This window comes from Cryptomeria japonica, chromosome 8 (assembly GCF_030272615.1).
Source record: "Cryptomeria japonica chromosome 8, Sugi_1.0, whole genome shotgun sequence".
In the NCBI taxonomy this organism is placed as follows: Eukaryota; Viridiplantae; Streptophyta; class Pinopsida; order Cupressales; family Cupressaceae; genus Cryptomeria; species Cryptomeria japonica.
The window spans coordinates 112,364,308-112,386,651 of NC_081412.1; the positions used below are offsets into that span (position 1 = coordinate 112,364,308).

General features: G+C 38.8%; 2 protein-coding genes across 2 annotated transcripts in view; both read left to right on the forward strand.

The window, feature by feature from the left end:
* The first annotated feature begins 1,118 nt into the window (after positions 1-1,118).
* On the forward strand, positions 1,119-1,887 carry LOC131031287 (uncharacterized). Its single transcript, XM_057962367.1, has 3 exons — positions 1,119-1,293; positions 1,525-1,687; positions 1,842-1,887. The coding sequence occupies exons 1-3, from the start codon at positions 1,119-1,121 to the stop codon at positions 1,885-1,887; spliced, it is 384 nt and encodes a 127-aa protein (XP_057818350.1).
* An 18,956-nt stretch (positions 1,888-20,843) lies between these two features.
* The window catches only part of LOC131031259 (uncharacterized), a 49,917-nt gene continuing 48,416 nt past the window's right edge, over positions 20,844-22,344 (forward strand). The window contains exons 1-2 of the mRNA XM_057962316.2: positions 20,844-21,160; positions 21,273-21,997. Coding sequence (XP_057818299.1) covers positions 21,811-21,997 — 187 coding nt within the window. The 5' untranslated portion in view covers positions 20,844-21,160; positions 21,273-21,810. The remainder of the gene's footprint in view (positions 21,161-21,272; positions 21,998-22,344) is intronic.

Genomic DNA, 22,344 nt, shown 5'->3' on the forward strand with positions numbered 1-22,344 from the left:
TATGTGTAGGAGGAGCTACTCGTCTTACAGATGCGAGAGTGACATCTAGCGACACAACAACTGTTGAGCAATTGTCTAAGTTGGAGATTGATTATGTGAGTGTGACTAGATTATACTAGATCATGTATGTGCCCATGATTTGTACGAAGCGTGGATTGTTGACAACACTAGCCAAGCGGTGGCATAACGAGACATGCTTGTTTCATCTGGTGATGGGAGAGATGTTGGTTACCTTGGAGGATGTGTGGCAGATGTTGTAGATTTCGATCAGATGGGAGCTCATCACGTATGATCGCCACTTGGGGACAACAACCTTATGGAGGATATTTGTCGAGGATGTTTATATTGAGGATGGCTTTGTGGCTTGGGAGGACATAGCAACGCTATATGAGCCACTACCATCAGTGCTAGTAGGTATTGTTGGGGGTTTTATTTGCCTCGATCGACGTTCACATGGATTGGTTATTGGTTACAGAGGGGACTTGTTATGCATGGGGTCCATGTGTGTTGGCGCACCTCTACAGGGACTTGCATGAGGCAGTGTATCAGAAGATCAGATCACTGGGTGTAGGGATCACGTTATTACACATCTAGGCTTGGGAGAACCTGCCAATCACACAGACGGTGTGTATGAAGTTTAGGGTGATAGATCATCCCTATGTATTTATGTATGAATGTTTGATCACCTAGCCCTATTTGGGGAAGTTGGAGTTTTGGTGTTGTGCATTAGATGACTTAAATAGGGTCATATGGAGGCCTTACACTGTTGTGAGCCCTGGGAGGATGATGGAGAGGCCTTACCGTATGTATATGTGACTTGATTTTTTATTGGTTGCACATCCCATATTATGGAGAGATAGTTTCCTGGGAGAGTGATGAGACAGTTTGGGCAGGGGTAGAGTATGTTGAAGGGTTCGGGGGAGTATGCATGGGTAGTGTGGGAGAGATTTCAGTGGGGGCCGATTTTGCCCTATGTTCAGGCCCTTGCAAAGTTCCAGACATTACAAGAGAGACCATGGCAGATGAGGCCAGAGATTGCAGATGTGAGGGTGACATAGGAGTATTCATAGTATCGCATTGCTCATCTAATTCCATGGATCTTAGATCCCGCAGAGCCCATGCCATCATTTGAGGATGACAGAGAACCACGACAGGGGAGGAGGAGGAGATTAGGCAGGGGTGGCGGAGGTGGAATTGGAGGTGGAGCAAGTTGGGGAGGTTTTGGAGGAGGAGGAGGAGGAGGTGGAGGTGGTGGGGGTGGAGCAAGTGGAGGAGGAAGGTTACAGAGGAGAGGTAGAGGTGGACAACCATTGTGACTATCACAGGGTCCATTGATACAAGGAGCAACGAGAGCAGGAGTGAGAGATGTCGGTGGTGGACGGGGTGGTGATGAGGCGATGGAGATGGGACAAGGAGCCATAGGTGGTGGAGATGAGATGATAGAGATGGGACAGGAAGCCGTAGGTGGGGGAGAGGGAGACCTATGAGATGTATTGATATTACGGTTGCAAACTAGCATGACAGCAGTCGATGCACACATCCGAGATTTAAAGGCACAACTGGAGGACAAAGATGCAGAGATTGCAGCCAGGGATGTCCATCTTTTTGCACGAGGGACCGAGTTAACTGTAGTTGTGCGAGAGAGAGATGATGTTGTGGATAGAGTGAGGGAGATGCAGGATAGAGTGTGAGTTGTGGTGGGAGTACATAGACAAGGTCCGACTGGGGAGGTGTTAAGGGAGATGTGGTGGGCTCAGGAGGAGATAGATTACTGGCAGGGGTTATATGATCAGGTGGTACCATGTAGTCAATGAGTGATGAGCTTTTCCTGGATGTGGCAGGCGAGAACAGAGCGGCCTAAGAGGGGTCAAAGTAGTGGTGGTGTGATGGGTCCTCCTCAGCGAGATGGTGAGGGTGGTGGGGAAGTGACATCTAACCAGAATGCCATTTGAGGTGCTTATGTGCATTGTAACATTGTTATTAGACTGATACTTGGATGTCTCTTGGTAGCCGATATTTTGGACAACATTGTATTCTGATACATGTGTTCTTTTTGATGCGATATATGATGAGATCTCAATTTTGTGGTGATGATATGTTTTCTTTATGTAGGATGATGATATGATTTATGTCTAGATAAATGATATGGAGATGTTTTCTTTCTATATGCACATGTTGATGATATGATTTCTACATGTATGATATGAATGATTTGCTAACATGTGGATGCAGTTTAATAGATGTATGATGTTTTTTTTTGTAATGATATTAATGTGATGAAATGATGATGATTTTTGCTAAATGGTGATATTAGATAATGAATGATGATATTTGACAAATAATATTGTATATGTTGAAATGATGAGATAATGATATGAGTAAACTATGCATTTTTAAGTTGTACGTAATGAATCTAAATGATTATAAAAATGTCATGTTTTAAAATGAATGCACTAAATGGATAAATGAATGCACTTAAATGAGTAAATGAATGCACTTAGTGATTTGAAATATAACTAAATGAAGGAATGAGTGCACTTAATGAATCCAAATGAATGAAATGATTTGAAATGCAACTAAATGATAATGAATGCACTTAATGAATCTAAATGAATGAAATGATTTGAAATGCAACTAAATGATAATGAATGCACTTAATGAATCTAAATGAATGAAATGATTTGAAATGCAACTAAATGATAATGAATGCATTTAATGAGTAAATGAATGTACTTAACTGAGTAAATGAATGTACTTAACTGAGTAAATGAATGTACTTAATGATTGAAATGAATGCACTTAACTGAGTAAATGAATGTACTTGAATGAATAAAATGCAACTAAATGAATGAATGAATACACTTAATGATTGAAATGAATGCACTTAACTAAGTAAATGAATGTACTTTAATGAATAAAATGCAACTAAATGAAGGAATGTCAGTCCTACATAATATACAAATGTCAAGTTGGTGGGAAAATGCAAATATGGAATGGAGATGTGGGATGATGTATCAGAGAACTCTGTCATGATTGTACCCAAGACAAATTTTATATGCTTAGCTTTCTCATAGAAACCTGGATTAATTGTCTGTGAACAACATATATGAACAATGAATGAACAAATGAATGGGTGATATGCAACGAAATGCAATCTAAACAGATGAGATGAAATGGCAATCCATGGCTATTCACAGTGCTTAATTTTCATCATCGAGCATGGTAGTATCGATCTTGGCCAAGGTATTAGAAACCAAGGTTGAGTGTTTCACCTATAAACAAACATCGCTGATAAGGAAAGTTCCCCTCCATTCTGGTTCATGTACAAATGGTTGAGGTATACGTTGTAGTCAGTAAGCCATAGCGATCCATGACTGTATTTTTGCATAGGATCACGTAGCTTAGTGAACTTCCCACGTAGACACCATTAGTATATGCCCCAGAACTTCATTGGAACAACCTGTAGACAACAAACAAAGAAAAATATATCAGGAACCATCCCGACTACTCTAATCACTTGTGGATATCCTGGAGTAGCGTAGGAACCTAATATAAATAAATAAAATATTAAAAAAATTGACCAAGTGCTTATCAGCCAAACATAATTTTCTTGTCAAAGAAAATGATACCATGTCTTGTTTGTGAGGAAGGATGCATCCTTGCAAAGACGGTTGTGCGCAGATGTGTGATTGGTTGGTTGATTTGTTAGGTGGTCATTGTTTGAGTAGCTCAAAATGTTGTTTTATGTCTTTTGTGATGTGTATGTACAAGGAATAATATACATTGCAATGTTTTTGATTGATTTTTATGTTTTTGTCATTTTTTTTTGGATTTTTTGAATATTGTGAATGTTTTTGGTATTATCTTTAGGACATTTTGCAAATGTTTTTGGAATTTTCTGAGATTTTACGGAATGTTTTTGGTATTATTTCAGGACGTTTTTGAATGAGCAACTCAATGAATCATAAGCATGGAGAATCCACTCCCATTTGTAGGTTTAAGAACATTGCCCCCAGTTAGATGTCAGTATAAAAGTATGACACGAGACACGTGAAGTAATAACCCTAATTGCAAATCAATAACAAGCCATGGTATAAATGATGGATGAGTGGATGCAATGGACGTGATCACAACAAGTCTGAAAGACAACGAAGCCATAGCCTTTACGAATGGTGCCTGTTTACCAAGTTTTCACCACCGTACCTACCCACAGCGCCACCGGAGTGGTTTCACCGTTTGGATGAATGATTTTTCTTTACCATTTTCTTGAATTTTTATTTTATTTTTGTATTTTGTTTAGGACTATTTTCTGAATGTTTTTGGTATTTTCTGATATTGGAGGGGCCTGGTGCTCTGCACAACTTATGTATGAAACCTTTTGAGATGCATGTTGTTGATCAGATTTGCTAGTGGTTCTCAATCTGAAGTTGCTAACTAATATGCCCCAGACCTGAAGATGACAGTGATGACATATGGACCTAGCCAATTGGATTCAAATTTGCCTCGATGTTCTCTATTCAGTTGATTCCGAGGATTCTCCCTAAGAACAAGATCTCCTACTTCAAATGTACAAAGTTTGACCCTATGATTGTAGCTTCTACTCATGCACTGTTGATAGGATTTTAGGTGATTGTAGGTAGCTTGTCACTTTTCATCAAGTAGTTCCAAGTCTTGAAGACATGAGACTCGGTATTCTTCATCATTTATTAGATTGTGCAAGAATACCCATAGAGATGGTAATTCAACCTCAATAGGCAAGATGGTTCTGCTCCTAGAAAGAAGTCCAAAGTGAAGTGCTGGAATTGTGGACAGGTTGGTCACATTCGAAAGGATTGCAAAGTGAAGAAGAAGAAATAAAATAAGAGTTCTTCAAATTCTGGGTCCTCACAGAATGAGGATGGAGATGCCTTCTAAGTCATTTTGGCAAGATAGACATCTAGTGGTGTTTGGTTCCGTCCCAATGCCATGTAAGACAAGGTACCATGGGTCTTTGGCAGTGATGCAGATTCATCATTTGATGGTGGATGATCTTCATGTGACTAAAGATGCTAACATCTTGAGGATTCATAAGTCTTTGGTAGAGATGTTGTTTATGTCATATTTTGACATGTTTTCCTTAGTTAGGATGTGTTACATTATGTTTGGGTACACTCTTGAGATGCATTTAGAGTTTTGACATAATATGGTTATGTTCATACAGAGGATGTAATCTCTTTGGATGAGATGTTTTAGATCATGTGTTTCTTGTTTATGTTCCTGATTCTGCAGTTGGAAATTTGACATTGATCTTGGTTTTGTTTCTATGTTTTGAGTACATTGATCATATTGTTTGATACTTCATGATAATGTGATTATGCATTTGGAGGTTGGCATGTGTTGATCAGTTACAGGGTGCTCATGGATACATGGAAACAGAGATGGTGCTATCTTTCTCTTGTGGCTAGATATGTATGTGTTGGAATGATTAATAGGTCTAACTGAGATGCATTCATCTGTTATAACACAGTTGACATTTTAGAGGTGGGTGTAGAAGGGCATGATACAAGGTGTTGTGAAGACTTGCTTGCAGGTTCTTTATTTCTAGTTAGTATTGAGAAAGCTATTGGTACAAAGATTATTTCACTTCTATGAGATGTTGTAAATGGTTGACATTACTTGTGTAGTGGGAGCTCCTTGGTGTGTATTGCATGTGGAGATTGAGATTGTGAGTAACAGGTTGTACATGTTAATGATCTCTTAAGGGTATGTGTAGTTGGATGTGCTAGCACTTGTTGTGGGTGCTATTCTAGCTACGTCTATAACAAATGTTTGTACATTCAGTTAGTTTTTGGATCATGAGTTTTGTGTGCTCGGGAGACAGAGTTGTAATTTTCTCAGTGGATAGCTTCTATGTATGTCCTATGGCAGTGGCATGGTAGAAGGTGGAAGTATTCATGAAAGAGATGAGACTGCTCTGCATTGGTGCACATGTTAATTTTTTTTTCCTGATGGTTTCTGATTGAGTGGTATATCAACATTGATGGGGCTTTAGAGTCCATGGTTCTCAGTGTAATCTGTAAGTGTTCGACATGGTATACAAGTCTAGTAAATTCCTCAGCAAGTGGGAGATTGTTGGGAATATGCCTCAAATTATCCTGACTAGTGTTCGGGTTGATCGAAGTAACCTATCCCATTATAACAGTTGTCGGTTTGACTCTTGCGAATGGACTGGTGGAATCCTCTTCTTGTGATCGGCTATCGAGTGAGCAAGTTGAGTAGATCTGACGGTTAGGTGAAAAGATCCAACGGTTGTCGCTATACCGCGATGGGAAACTGCTCATTGGAATCTCCCTCGCGGCATGGCGACTAAATGATGGGTCCCGACAAGAGAGCACTCAAATGAAGTTAACTGGTGAGCAAGTCTAGGATGACTGGACGGTGATCAAGGATGATCCAACAGTGATCACTAGGTCGCGATGGGAAACTGCTTGTTGGAATATCTCTCGCGACATGGAGACCAAGTGGTGGGATCCGACAGGTGAACGGATTAGGCGAGTTAAAGGTCGAGCAGATCGCAGATGATCAAACAACGATCACAGAAGATCCGATGGTGGTCGCTAGGTCGCGATGGGAAATTGCTCGTTAGAATATCCATCGCGACCCAGCGACAAAGAAGAATTCTGGGCGGATAGTGAGGTCATGCTAAGATGTCAGAGCAGGGACCCGTAACCAATCAGAGGGTGCCACATGGTGGAGCGTAGAGAGAAAGATCAAACATTCATAATAGCTAATTGTTTGTCTTCCCAATACCCAATGGAATTGCCTTCGGCGATCGAGTTGATGTCGCCTAGACCGAAGACTAGTAGACGAACACTTGGAATGTTTCTGTCGGTGTATTTGAATACAAACTGACCAGACTTCCGGATGAATGTGGGATAATATGTGTTCCACAAGTTCATGAATGGACAGGTTGTTACTTGATGGTTATGCTCCAAGGCCAATTGGTTTGGTAGATGGCGGTTGCCAGAGATGTAACCAATGAGAAGATGGGTGTGCATAATTACTATGGTGGTAGCCAAAGAGTAAGAGGAGGAAGTTGTAGAAGCTGAGTTGAGTAGAGGTGTCTGCATGTTGTGAGAACATAGTTCTGAGAACAGAGTCCATAAAAGAGGATCTGAGTACTTTATTGTAACCGTGTTGTTTACTGAATAAAGGGATCTCTTTTTGGTGGTGGGTTTTTTACCTGTAAGGGTTTTCCCACGTATATAGGATGTCTTTCTCTGGTACTATTCTGTCTAGTTAATCTTAATCTTATGTATGTGTTTATCTTAATGTATTACAAACTAAAATTAACTTCCTTTCTTGGTAATCCCCTTAGAATTTAACATTAGGAGAGCGTTTTTCGCGCACTGCTTTCCTTACAAGTGGTATCAGAGCCATTTAGTTGTGTTATCCTTGTCGGGTAGGGCTGTTTGGTGTCAATTCTATTTTCAGTGGGAGTCTGACATAGTATTTTGTTTGCAGATTGAGATGGCGAACAACTTTGGACGAGTGGAGATTGAGAAGTTCAACGGTTCAAACTTTGAGTTGTGGAAACTCAAGATGGAAGTTTTGCTAGTTGATTGAGATCCGAGGTTTGTTGTGTCTAGACAAAAACCTTCAGGCATGAGGAAAGAAGGTTGGGATCTTGCAGATAGAAAAGATAGAGGATTGATTAGACTCTGTTTGGCAGAGTTTGTTATGTTAAATGTTCATGAGGAAAAGACTGCACAATTTATGTGGAAGAAACTTGGAGATATCTATCAGGGGAAATATCTAGTATACAAGTTTTTCCTGAGGAAGAAGTTGTATTCCTTGAAGATGGACGAGGGTACATCTATTGCAGATCATCTGACTGTTTTCAACATGAAGGTTGCTCAGCTAACCTCCATAGGAGTTAAGATTGATGATGAGGATCGATGTATGCTTTTGTTATGTTCTTTGCCGAACACATGGGATCATCTGGTAATGGCCATTGGGAGTACAACAACCACTTTCAAGATGGAAGAAGTAGTTGCTTTGTTGCTGTCAGAAGAAACATGAAGGAAATATTCTGAGATGGTCAAGGAGGCCCTTGTTGTTCGTGGCAAGACAGAGGACAAGAAGTCTAAATCAAAGTCAGAGGAAAGTTTTGCTCCTGGAAAGAAGTCCAAAGTGAAGTGTTGGAATTGTGGATAGGTTGGTCACATTCAGAAGGATTGCAAAGTGAAGAAGAAGAAATAAAATAAGAGTTCTTCAGATTCTGGGTCCTCATAGAATGAGGATGGAGATACCTTCTGAGCCGTTTTGGCAAGACAGACATCTCGTGGTGTTTGGTTCCGTCACAATGCCATGTAAGACGAGGTACCATGGGTCTTTGGCAGTGATACAAATTCATCATTTGATGGTGGATGATCTTCATGTGACTGAAGATGCTAACATCTTGAGGATTCATAAGTCTTTGGTAGAGATGTTGTTTATGTCATATTTTGGCATGTTTTCCTTAGTTAGGATGCGTTACATTATGTCTGGGTACACTCTTGAGATGCATTTAGAGTTTTGACATAATATGGTTATGTTCATACAGAGAATGTAATCTCCTTGGATGAGATGTTTTAGATCATGTGTGTCTTGTTTATGTTCCTGATTCTGCAATTGGAACTTTGACATTGATCTTGGTTTTATTTCTATGTTTTGAGTACATTGATCATATTGTTTGATGCTTCATGATAATGTGATTATGCATTTGGAGGTTGGCATGTGTTGATCAGTTACAAGGTGCTCATGGATACATGGAAACAGAGATGGTGCTATCTTTCTCTTGTGGCTAGATATGTATTTGTTGGAATGATTAATAGGTCCAACTGAGATGCATTCATCTATTATAACACAATTGACATTTTAGAGGTGGGTGTAGAAGGGCATGATACAAGGTGTTGTGAAGACTTGCTTGCAGGTTCTTTGTTTTCAGTTAGTATTGAGAAAGCTCTTGGTACAAAGATTATTTCACTTCTATGAGATGTTGTAAACAGTTGACATTACTTGTGCAGTGGGAGCTCCTTGGTGTGTATTGCATGTGGAGCTTGAGATTGTGAGTAACAGGTTGTACATGTTAATGATCTCTTAAGGGTATGTGTAGTTGGATGTGCTAGCACTTACTATGGGTGTTATTCTAGCCATGTTTGTAACAAATGTTTGTACATTCAGTTAGTTTTTGGATCATGAGTTTTGTGTTCTCGGGAGACAGAGTTGTAATTTTCTCAATGGATAGCTTCTATGTATTTCCTGTGGTAGTGGCATGGTAGAAGGTGGAAGTATTCATGAAAGAGATGAGACTGCTCTGCATAGGTGCACATGTTAATTTCTTTTTCCTGATGGTTTCTGATTGAGTGTTGTTTATGGTGAAAATGGATACAACAATGTTGAAAGACTAAATGAATTCAACCACAAAACCCTAGCCTAACAACAACAAAGATCCACCATAACATATGAAGATTACCTAAGACAATGCAAATCAAATGAAATCACAAAGATTATACCATCACATGTCCAATAGGGTTTGGATCTCCATTCTTCCTATCTCCATTGATCTTGTTTGATATATTTGCTCTTAGATTTTATGTGCACAAGAGCTCAACAAAGAACGGAAATGTGGTTGCAAGTAGGCTTGATTGCATATGCAAGTTTGAAAGCGTAGTCTAGGCTAAATGCATAGTGAGGTAGTCAGGGTTTGACAATGAAGGAAGCATCTCCTTATATAGAAGACACTATATGAAATGGAGGGATAAGATTGAGAGGTGTAAAAGAGGTCGGCTATGATCAGAGGGTAGGTAAAGAAAATAAGAAAATAATGAGAGGGTAGGTAGTGTAGGAATTAAGAGATGAATGACATGTGTCATAGGTAGAAAAGGCTAATGAATTAATTAAATAAATAAAGATTTATTTAATTAATAGAGGAAGTGGGATAATTAAATAAATAAAATATTTATTTAATTTAGGAAAAGGATAATTTAAATAAATAAATGAATTTATTTAAATGAGAAATAAGGCTAGAAGAGGATAAATGAATTAATTAAGTAAATAAAGATTTATTTAATTAATAGAAGAATTGGGCTAAAGTAATTAAATAAATAAAGATATTTATTTAATTAGACATGACAATTTTAGGTGTCTACAGTGGTATATCAGCATTGATGGGCTTTAGAGTCCATGGTTCTCAGTGTAATATGTAAGTGCTCGGCATGGTAGATAGGTCTAGTAAATTCCTCGGCAAGTGGGATATTATTAGAAATATGCCTCGAATTATCCTGACCAGTGTTCGGGTTGATTGGAGTAACCTATCCTGTTAGAACAACTATTGGTTTGACTCTTGCTAATGGACTGGAGGAATCATCTTCTTGTGATTTGCTATCAGGTGAGCAAGTTGAGTAGATTTGACGGTCAGGCGAAAAGATCCAACGGCTGTCGCTATACCGCAATGGGAAACTGCTCATTGGAATCTCCCTCGTGGCATGACGACTAAGTGATGGGTCCCGACAAGAGAGCACTCAAGCAAAGTTAACTAGTGAGAAAGTCCAGGATGATCAGACGATGATCAAGGTTTATCCAACGGTGATCACTAGGTTGCTATGGGAAACTGCTCGTTGGAATATCCCTCGCGACATGGTGACCAAGTGGTGGGACCTGAAAGGTGAACGACTCAGGCGAGTTAAAGGCTGAGCAGATCGCAGATGATCAGACGACAATCGCAAAAGATCCTACGGTGGCCGCTAGGTCATGATGGGAAATTGCTCGTTAGAATATCCATCATGACGCAGCGACAAAGAAGAATTTCAGGCGGATAGTGAGGTCGTGCTAAGATGTCAGAGTAGGGACCCAAAACCAATCAGGGGGTGCCACATGGCGAAGCGCAAAGAGAAAGATCGGACGTTCGGGATAGTTGATTGTTTGTCTTCCCGATACCTGATGGAATCGCCTTCGACGATCGGGTTAATGTCGCCTGGACCGAAGACTAGTAGGCGAACACTTGGAATGTTTATGTCGGTGTATTTGAATACGAACTGACTCGACTTCTGGATGAATGTGGGATAATATGTGTTCCACAAGTTCATGAATGGACAAGCTGTTATTCGATGGTTATGCTCCAAGAACGTTTGGTTTGGCAGATGGTGGTTGCTAGAGATGTAACCGATGAGCAGATGGGTGTGCATAAATATTGTGGTGGTAACCGAAGAGTAAGAGAAGGAAGTTGTAGAAGTCAAGACGAGTAGAGGTGTCTGCATGTTGTGAGAACATAGTCCATAAAAGAGGATCTGAGAACTTTATTGTAACTGTGTTGTTTACTGAATAAAGGGATCTCTTTTTGGTGGTGGGTTTTTTACCCGTAAGGGTTTTCCCATGTATATCTAATGTCTTTCTTTGGTGCTATTATGTCTGGTCAATCTTAATTTTATGTCTGTGTTTATCTTAATGTATTGCAAACTAAAATTAAAATACTTCCTTGCCTGGTAATCCCCTTAGAATTTGATGTTAGGAGAGCGTTTTTCGCGCACTGCTTTCCTTACAACAATAAGTTGTACTTTGTGTGTTAACATGTAGTGCCTTAATTTGGTGGTTGCCAAGATAACTACTAGGAAAGCTCGCTCAATAGGTGTGTAATTGAGTTCATATCCTACCAGTGTTCGAGAGATGTAGTAGACAACACATTCTTTTCCTTCCACATTATGTTGTGCAAGCAATATTCCTAATGTTGTGGTTGTAGTTGAAATGTATAACAATAGAGGTCTGCTTGGATATGGTGGAATCAATAATGGTGTATTCATTAGGTAGTCTTTAAGCATTTGGAATGCTTGCTGGAATTTTGTATCCCATTGAAAGCATATATTTTTATGTAACAGATGGGTGAAGGGATGACATTTATTAGCCAATTGTGTAATGAACCGCCGAATGGATTGTAATCTCCCTTGTAATGTCCTCAACTGACTGATATTCTTTGGAGGTGGCATTTCCATGATCGCCTTGACTTTCGTAGGATCTACCTCAATGCCTTTACTTGAGAAAATGTATCCTAAGAGCTTCTTGGAAGTTACTCCAAAGACACATTTCTTTGGATTGAGATGGACGTGGTATTGTTCCAATCTATTGAAGATTTTATCTAGTACTACAAGATGCCCCTCTCTTGTTAATGATTTAACTAGTAAATCATCCACATAATCTTCCATTATTGTGTGCATCATGTTGTGGAAGATGGTAGCCATGGCCCTTTGATATGTTGCCCCTGCATTCTTTAGACCAAATGACATTACATTCCAACAATATGTTTCCCACAGACATGTGAAAGTAGTTTTGTGTTGATCCTCTGGAGCAATTAACCTGGTTGTATCCTGAAAAGCCATTCATAAGAGAAAGCATCACATGACCTATTGTTAGATCGGCAATCATGTTGATGTTTGGTAAGGGAAAGTCGTCTTTAGGACATGCTTTGTTTAAATCTCTAAAATCCATACAGATACATATACCCCCATCAGGTTTACCAATAGGTACAATATTGGAGATCCATTCTGCATAATCAATTGGTCTGATGAAACCAGCATCCAAGAGATTTATAAGTTTAGCCTTGACAAGAATGACAATCTGTGGGTGCATCTTTCTGAGCTTTTGTTTGATAGGTTTAGCTCCTTCTGCTACAGTTAAGTGATGCATGACCAAATCTGGATCTAAGTCGGGGATGTCTGCATAAGACCATGCAAAGTTGATTTGGCGCTTTTGGAAGATTTCCACAAATTTTGGCTCTTCTTCAGGAGTTAATAAAGATGCCAAATGTATTTTGTGAGGAGTCTCAAGGGTCCCCACATTGAATTCTTTTGTTTCTTCTATCAAGATGGTTGATCTTTCCCGATTCGTACTAAAGGGGAGGATGTCAAACCTTACATCCTCAAGCGCCTCAGAGAGGTTTTCACCTTTGGATACACTCTTTGTTTTTACTTTTTGGAGATCTAAAAGTGCCATCGTGTGGTTCTCACTTGAAGATCCAAGCTTTATTGTAATATTTTTGCAGCTGAAAGGTTTGGCATCTGCCCCAAAGTATGTTGTGTTTTTAAGTTAATGGCAAACCCAGCTTTATGATCCCCGCTTGGTATGTTATCCCGTAATTCTAGAAAGTCTATGAGTGCCTCATTTTTTTGGAAATGGTCAAGGCATGGGGGATTTGATTGGTTCCATTCAATGAGTTTGGGATGAATGATAGGCATTACTTCATCGATTAAGTTGAGTTCGTAGGAGGCATCAATGAGGTTTAATATGGAGGCGTGAAGTTCATTGATGGTACTGTCCTTGTCAAATTTGGGGGGCGTAGGATTTGACATAGGGCATGTGGAAGTTTCTTCTAGCTCAGGATCCCAAATTTTTTTAATCCATGCTTCTCCATAAACTGGTATATCCTTACGAGGTGGTGGAGGTGATGTTTCTTCCTTGTCTAAATCATTTAAATGCACTGAATCCCATTCCCACTCATGTGAGTCTGTCTCAGAATCACTCTCTAGCATCTGATTACTGTATCAAAATGGGATGTCATTTGAATTGAAGAGTGCATTAGTTACTAGCTTATGTACTATTGGAGATGTGGTTGCTGGTGTTTCAGATATAGTCAAGGATTGCATCCTTATAGTAATTGGTTGATACACAAAGTTATTGGGTTTTCCTTTGAATTGAAGCTTAGGAGCAAACTCTCTTTGAAAACCTAGTCCAGTTTTATCTCTTGGTTTCAACTCAGGTTGTAAGGGCTCTTGTTGTCCTTTCTTGCAAGGTCCCTAAGCACTATGGCCATCATAGCCCATTCTTTGCATTATAGTGAAGCATTTTCCATATTTGTGAGTGGAGAGCTTAGCCTTTGGGCTTTCTTTGTTGAGAGGGTTTGTGTAGGTCCATCTTGCCAGGTCTTCATCCATGGTTTCCTCCTCTTGACTTTTACCAGGGGTGAATTGTGCAGAAGTGCAAGTTCTTTTGGCCAGTGGTGATTGAAGTAAACCTTGGGGTTTTTCGTGAGTCTTAGGGGATGTAAGTAACTACCCAACACAAAGAGTTGGCTAAGATTATATTCACCGGGACCTTCTTCAACCATTTTCATTTTTTATTTCTCATGTTTTGGTGTAGGGGTTGTTAAGCTGGAAAGAGAGGTTGGATTGACATACGTTGAGGAAGTGATAACTTCCCTATTGCTAGGTACGGTGATGTATCGTTGATGGTGAATATTATTACAATATGCAAATGGATTAGCATCACCGAGGATTGTAATTTCTACCCCATTATGTAGAAATTTGATACATTGGTGATAAGTGGATGAGACAACTTGCATGGAATGTATCCAAGGTCTCCCTAAAAAGAGATTATATGGAAAAGGAAGGTCTAGAACTTGGAAAACTATATGCTTCACCACTGGCCCAACCCTGATGGGTAATGTAATAGCTCCATGGAAGAACGTTCTGCATCATCATATGCTTTGATGGTTATCTTCTTGCTAGCATCCACTGATTCTATTGCATAACCCAATGTTGTGACTAACTGTAAGGTGCATATGTTTAAGCCGACTCCATTGTCAATCAAGACTCACTTGATTCTATGTTGGTTTACGAACCCTTCAATATGGAGGGAGGCATTATGGGGTTGTTGGAAGGATGTGTTGTCACTTTCAGTAAAAGTGAGACAGTGTGATGATTTTAGACTACCAACCATGGCTTGAAATTGATCTGTGTTGAGGTTGGCAGGGACAAACGCTTCTTGGAGAGCTTGGTCCAAGATTGTGTTTATGTGAGGGGGATAAGCGTAAAAGCTATAATATGGAGATGAGGGTTGGTGTCTTATCCAATTGCTCTACAAGATTCTATTGTTTGGGGAGGGGTGTCGTTCCTAATGGTGCCCCTTGAATAGTAATCTTGCTATGACGCGTAACAATGTTGCATGTAGGATTTTGATCTTTTATGGTAAGAGTTGCAACTTGTTCATTCGAATCATAAAGGTGATTCATAATATAATTGTATGCAGCTTGTGTGTAATTGGTTTATGGTATCTGTGTTTCTCCCTGAGGTGGAAGGACCCCTTTGATCATGTGATGGAAGTGGATTTTTGAACATTAAGTGATCATCATTGGATGTTTTTGGGTCATGTCCCTCAATTTCAATTTCTCCTCGATCAATAAGATCTTGAACAAGATCTTTTAGCCAATGGCAATTGCTTGTTTTATGCCCTCTTCCTTGGTGAAATTCACAATGTTCGTGATCTCGCCACCATGGAGGCTTGACTTGAGGCTCATAATTGGATGTTTTTGGTAAGGTCACAAGATTGGAGGATATTAATTGGCATAATATTGTTTCAATAGGTTCCCCTTAGGGCGTATATGTGCGTTTTGGCTTGTAGTTTTGATGCTTTTGTTTTGGTTCCTCTTGTTGTGCATTGTGACCTTGATTTTGTGGATTATTGTTGGTGTTGGTGTTAGGAGGGGTGTTTGGTCCTGCAAACCTAACCACAGGTTGTGCAATTTTCACTGTTCTTGCATCCACTATCCTGTCATTGACAACATTTTTGTTTTTGTTCCAAAATTTTGGTTTGTCGCTATTATAGTGTGGATGAGGACCATCTTTGTGTTCATTATAAATTTTGATGTCCCTTTTTTATGAGGGCTCTTTCACATTTGAGCCCTTGAGTTATCATTTCTTCAAAGGATTGTGTGCCCTTCATGTCCAAATGAAATTCTATTTCATCATTTAAGTTGGAAATGAAAATTTCCACTAATTCTTGCTTAGGTAGTTGAAGGGAGCGTTTGCTAGACAATTGTCTCCACCATTGTAGGAAAGTTGAGAACAACTCCCCTGGTTTTTGTTTTGTGTCGCAGAAATCTACCATGGTGACGTCAGGTTCTATGTTGTGTGCGTAATGAGCAATAAATTTTTGTACCAATTCTTCAAATGTTCTAATACCACCCAATAGTCATGAAAACCATTGTGTGGTTGTGCCTCCCAAACTTTGAGGAAAGAGGCACATCAGATATGTGTCCTCACAGGGCACATCTAAGCAAGTGGAGTGAAATTCTTGCACGTGGTCCCTAAGATCTCCTTTGCCTCTATATTTTTCAAATTTGGGTGTTTCGAATCCCCATGGAAAAAGTGGCATAAGCATGTTCTTGCAAATGGATATGGACAAATTTTGTTAAGTGAGAATCGATTGGTCTTCACACCACTATTCAGTTGTTGGGCGATATTTTGTACTTGTTGCCTCAACGTGTCTATTTCTGAAAGAGGAGGAGGTGGAGGATTCCCTTGATGATTAGGGTCATAGCGGAAGTAGTCTCTATCTCCTCCACCATTGTGATGGATATGTTACTCGGATGTTTGTCGTAATTATGTTGTATAAAAATTGGAGGGAAGGTTGGAACCCTCTCGAGCGAGTCTCAAGAAATGAGCATTGGCATTGTTTCTAAGAATTTCATCAAAGACTATTGAATTTTGGATTACGTTGTGCTCTTTCTAATTCTTATAGAGTTGGAGTGTTGGGATCTTCATCATTAGTGCCTCCTCCAAAGGCCTCATGAAAGTCGTTGATGTTTTCGATCTCCTCTTCAATATCTGGTTGTCGATTTTTCATTGCTCTTGTTTGAGCCATGGTTTAAAAGTTGATGTTGTAAAAAAAAATGACTATGAGGTGGTCTTCCAAGATTCTAAAATGGTAAGGGCGTGATGAAATGGTTGATGGGAGACAATTTTTTTGAAATGTTTGGTGGAAGATAGATTTGTAATACTAAAGGTTGGATGTCAACAGAGTTCTTTTTGTGAATTGCTTTTGTGCTTTTCAACAATTTTATGTGATGAGGTATAGCAAGGTTTGAGATGTGTTATAATTTGAGATACCTAGTAATGAGAGGATGCACTCATAAACTAGTTTTAACCTATCTATATGTGTAGAAATGCCTCTTAGGATGATTGATCCTAGATGTAGAGACACCCCAAAAGTGATTTGTTGGTTTGTTTAAGCAATATTTGAAAGGACTAAGGACAAGACCTCTTTGTATTTGAGTGAATTTGTGATGTGAAAGTGGATAGGATATGTGTCTCAATAAAACTCCTCCATTATGAAGGGGGTTTCTACTTCTTCCTCTCTTACAGGGGTTGGTGGTTCTCGTCAAGCTTTGTTGTATGTGATACAAATTTTAGGAAAGAAAGCGGGATTGATCTTGCCCCCTTTATTCTTTCGATAATCAAAAGCTCTATATTGAGTGAAAGCTCTATTGCTCAAAGGCTCTTTATCAAACTCGTTGGATTTGCCTTGAAGGTACAAGCACTTATGACACAAGAATATTCTATGTGAGAGAAAGAGTTGTCTATTGAGATAGAGAAATTTCCTCCTCTTGATAAGGGCCCTTGGACTAGGTTGTCTCTTCTTTAACTTACTCTTTTGATGAAGACTTCTTCTTCTCAAGATATGGGTGATGGTCATACAAAATGATTAATGTTGATATAGATTTGTTGGATGGATACTTTATTTCAGTTGTTTGAATCCTTTGACAAGAAAATATGTCAAGCACGCAAGCACATAGTCTTGCCCCTTTTCAATAAAGGAACAACAAGTGTGGGTCTAAATCAACCCAATCATGAAATTTTTGACCCTTATAAATGTATGTATGTTCCTAGGCCTAAAGTTGGCCCAAATTTTTACTGGTCTGAAACAAGACGAAGACAACTCAAACACTTTTTATCCCTAAGGTAATGGCCAGTTGCGATATATTCAGCCCACAACTTGATATTTCTTTGACTTTGGTACTACATACCTTATGTATATTGCCATGGCAGGTAAGGATGTGATATACTAAGTCTTGCGTGAGCATAACAGATAGGTGATCCCTAGATGGGGGAGTCACCACTTTCATCAAGCTACAAGTAGTCTTTCAAAAAGCCCTGTTTCTACTCAAGGAAATATGTATGGTGAGTATCTTGAGAGCAAAACCATCTATGCTCTTGCACTGAACTTTTCACAAATATCCTCAATCAATAGAACAAGTGGGCTTCTAAAATAAGAGGTGTCTAGTAATGTTCGATATTTTTGGACATAAGTTCATTCTGCAGTGACTCATTTAAGATCCTTGTAACTCATGGTGGGGCCCATATGTCCTTTCGACAAGTTACACTATAGGAACAACTACACCCAAGGCTACAACTTTCGCTCTCACGTGATTTCTATAGCGGCTCGAAGGATTTACCGTGCAAGGTCGTCCCAAGAGTGATGTGTCTCTTGGCAGGCCTCTCTTAAAAATAGAAAATTTAGAGCGTTACTAACACTTTTCTCTTGCACCTAGGACCACAAGAGCCAAGGGAGAGGATAGTGTGTGTTAGAACTGGGACCACTCTATAGATTTGCACAAGCATGCCAAACACAAAAGACACTTGTTCTTTTTAACCTTTTTATTACAATGTGATATATTTTCTATTTGGAGATGTTGCTCCAATAGATATGGTGTTCTTTTTATCCCACAAAGCAATTTGTTTGTTTAACTAGGAATGGAAATCCTGGTCAATGAAATGAAAGCATGTTGCTTGAAAGTAAATTGCTTTGTAAGAAATGGACAAGTTGATTGTTCTTTTTATAACCCAAACTTGAAGTGTGAATCTAACTTGCAAAAAGAAATGTTGAAGTTGTTGTAAATTTTAGCTTTGCAAGTGATGTTCTTTTTAAGTCCAAAAGAAAAGTTTTTGACTTTTTTTTAAAGCACCAAAACTAAATTGTGAGGTTCTTTTTACCAAAAAAAGAGGAAAAAGGAATTCTTTTTAACCAATCTTTGAAAAAAAAAAAGCTAAAAAGAAATAAAAAATCCTAAATTTAAACTCCTCCAACCTTCAAAAAACTATTTAGGAACCTGCAAATAAAGAAGTTAGTGAAAGTCCAAAACCTTAGGTGGGCTCCCACAAGTCTAAATTTAGTTTTCGGTTACAATATTGAACTCTCTAGAGCAAAAGCGCTAATTCTGACAACAACGCCAAGGTATTAACAAAAGCGCCATACTATTAACAAAAGTGCTATAATATTAACAAAAGCACTATAATTAATGTGTTAAAGCATTAAAACCATAACAAAAGCGCCAAAACTGACAGACAAAGGAGCCAAACTGCAGAACAAAAGCGCTAAAGCGCAACCTGTGTGTGAAAATTATGGAAAATCACAAAAAAAATGATCAAAAGTTTGTGCTCGATTCACGTTGGGTTCACCAAATGATGCAATGAAAAAGGGGCAAAAGGCATAAACACAACTTCAAACATTAATAGATTAGTTCCAACCAAAACTAAACACAAATGAACTCAAAAACCTTAAGATGCATACCAAGAGAGATATCAAGAAAACAATGAAAATCATACACAAACGAAAGAGAGAAAGAAGACTCCCCACGATGCTCCCAACGATGCTCATCGATGTTCTTCCCTTGCTCTTCTCCTCTCCAAGATCCAAATGGGTGATTATAAGTAGCTCTCAACCTTCACCACAAAACCATGGATGACATGAAGATTTCAAAGTGGTTGAAAGATGATCTAAAATCTATTGCTATGCAAATGTCTAGGCTAAGATTGCTATGAGAAAGCTCTATGAATATACAAGTATAATAACAATGCAAAATGCTTCCTCCTTTTCTTGAGAAATGAGGTCCTTTTATAGGGAAAAATGTTGATTGAATGGCCAAGATTGAGTGAGCTTGTGAAGGGCCAGGATTGATGGGTTTGTGATCAATGTGATGGCTTTCAACCCAATCCCATGATGACAAGTGTCAACATGAGATGGCTTGAGAGGAGAGGGAAGAAGCATTTAATGCCTGAGGAGACATAAGGGTTACCCTAGGAGGGTTTGGTTAGGCTTGAGTTAGTGGATAAAGCTTTTATCCAAGGGTAATGCTTTTATCCAATGAATAAACTGTTGGCCATTTGGTGGAATTGATTGTGTTGCATCGATGTTTTGTCATTGATATAAACACTAGCTGTTTGGATGCTTTTGCCGGCACCCATTTGGTTCCGAGAGGTTGAGTAATTTTTGGTTAACTTGGATCCGACATGATCTAGTTGACTCCGGTACAATTTGGTGATGGAATTGACTTGTTCATGATGAGTATACTCATATTTGATCAGTTGGTTTTTGGTCTGGTGATTGAATACTATCCTACTTACTTAGAAGATTGGTTTCTGGCCAATCTTGAACCACATTACAAAAAAATTGAACATTAACCATATAAAAATATTGAACTATAATCGTAAATTAAATTAAACCCAAAACTTGAACTAAACTAAACCATAACTTTAGTTCAATTTCGTTAAGTGTTAACTTTAGTTGAACTAAACTACATAGCTTTGAAAACATTACTCTTTGTCGGGACTAATAAGTACATCTGTTATTTGACTCTTTAGCAAAGGCCAATTCTAGATTTTCATACCACATTACAAAAAAATTGAACATTAACCATATAAAAATATTGAACTATAATCATAAATTAAATAAAACCCAAAACTTGAACTAAACTAAACCATAACTTTAATTCAATTTGATTAAGTGTTAACTTTAGTTGAACTAAACTACACAGCTTTGAAAACATTACTCTCTGCCGGGACTAACATTACTCTCTGCCGGGACTAATAAGTACATCTGTTATTTGACTCTTTAGCGAAGGCCAATTCTAGATTTTCGTACCTTAAAAACGTCCTCTGATCATGATCTCTTTTATTTGGAGGTCATCCGCACAGGATTACAAAGCGCCTGATTCCTGTCCATTTCAAGCAGTTTTGAGGCGAAACATCGGTGTCAATGGATAAACGTAGAGAGGTGCTGTGATAGTATCTAATAAGATTGTATCAGAAATTAACAGTTCTCCAGCCAAACAATGGAGTGTGCAAAAGAGTACTCTTCATCTGGCAATACCCAAAGACCTTTTCTGAGTTTCGGACAACATAATCCGACGAAAATGATATGGCTTCCACCATAAGAATCTGATTTGATGAAAAAGTCAAATTCAGCTAACAGTCCACCCCCTCCTCTGGGTGGTTGTTGGAACCGACGGTCTCAAATCTCTGTTGGATGACCATAACCAAGATGTTCCATTGGAAGAGTGTGCTTTTGGCTGCATTTTACATTCACATAAATCTAGGTCGGTTTGAAGTCGGTAGCTATCTGTTCATTGCGTTTGCAAATAACTCGATTGCGTTTTGTCTTGCATTTTTCAAGCCAACTAAATACCTCTTTTTCATGTATCCATGTAGTTTTAGGTCGGCATGAAGAAGCCTTCGATTAATTTCATTTGCGGATGCCTTATATGAATGCTGTGCTTTGTACGAGCTGGATACTTACTTCCAACTTGTTTTCAAAAAATTAAACCGTGTGATCCGAAAAGTTCATGCGAAAAATATTTAGACAGTTTTTCAACCACAGGCATTAGATCTCCTATTGACCCGACTTGTTTTATCGAAAGACTTCTGAGGATAAATTCCAATTATATGAATCAACTTCAATTCAAATGGTCCAGCATTTCCTGGAGTACATTAGTAGCATGAAACATGAATGCCCATTCAGATGGTCTTATTGGAACAGAAAATTAAAATCTATCTAAATGGAGGGCCTTGTTAGATCTGAAAATGGATGCCCATCTAATGGGTGGCAATTTGGGAGCCTAGGTATACCCATAAAATCTGAAGCCATATTCTATCAGAAAATGAACGCTTCCGATTGGAGGCCTTGCTAGAGCAGGGACGAGATACCCTTTAGTTTGGAAATTTTGTCGATGTTCTGTAGTCTGGGCAAATGGTGTTTCAAGGTATTGGTGAGATTCTTGGGATCAATGGGGTCCCAAGCCAAAGCAACCATGATAATTCAGTACAGCAGAATCTTTTGAAAAAGGTACCTTTCGTAAACAACATCCGCAGTAGGAACAAGGATGCAGGGTTTAGGAGAAAAATCGCCCAATGTTTTGGGGACTGTCTTCCAGGAAGTGAGTTTCTTAAGATAAATTAGTTTATTTATTTATACAAGTTTTTTCATGAACCTATGTTGTTCAGGTGATGCATTATTGATTTTTAATTTGTCAGATGTCAATTGGTTGCGTGTAACAGAATTTTCAGTGCTAGAATCTCGAGTTTGCAAATTTTTATCAAATCATTGTCCAAAATTCTGTATACAACAGTGCAATTGGTCAAGATATGAACGTATTAATAGAAATACCTAAAATTTATGCTTTTCCTCGAGTATTAAGTTATCATCCTCAAGTATTAAGTTATCATACACAATTTTCTTTCAAATGGAAATATTTTCAACACACTACAACGTTTCCTTTCCTTC

Bases quoted from the DNA above. Each gene is read 5' to 3' on its own strand.
- LOC131031287 (XM_057962367.1), top strand. From the start codon at position 1,119: ATGCCATCATTTGAGGATGACAGAGAACCACGACAGGGGAGGAGGAGG. The intron at 1,294-1,524 runs GTAGAGGTGGAC...CTAGCATGACAG, and splicing joins AGGAAGGTTACAGAGGAGAG to CAGTCGATGCACACATCCGA. The intron at 1,688-1,841 runs GTGAGTTGTGGT...TGGATGTGGCAG, and splicing joins AGGGAGATGCAGGATAGAGT to GCGAGAACAGAGCGGCCTAA.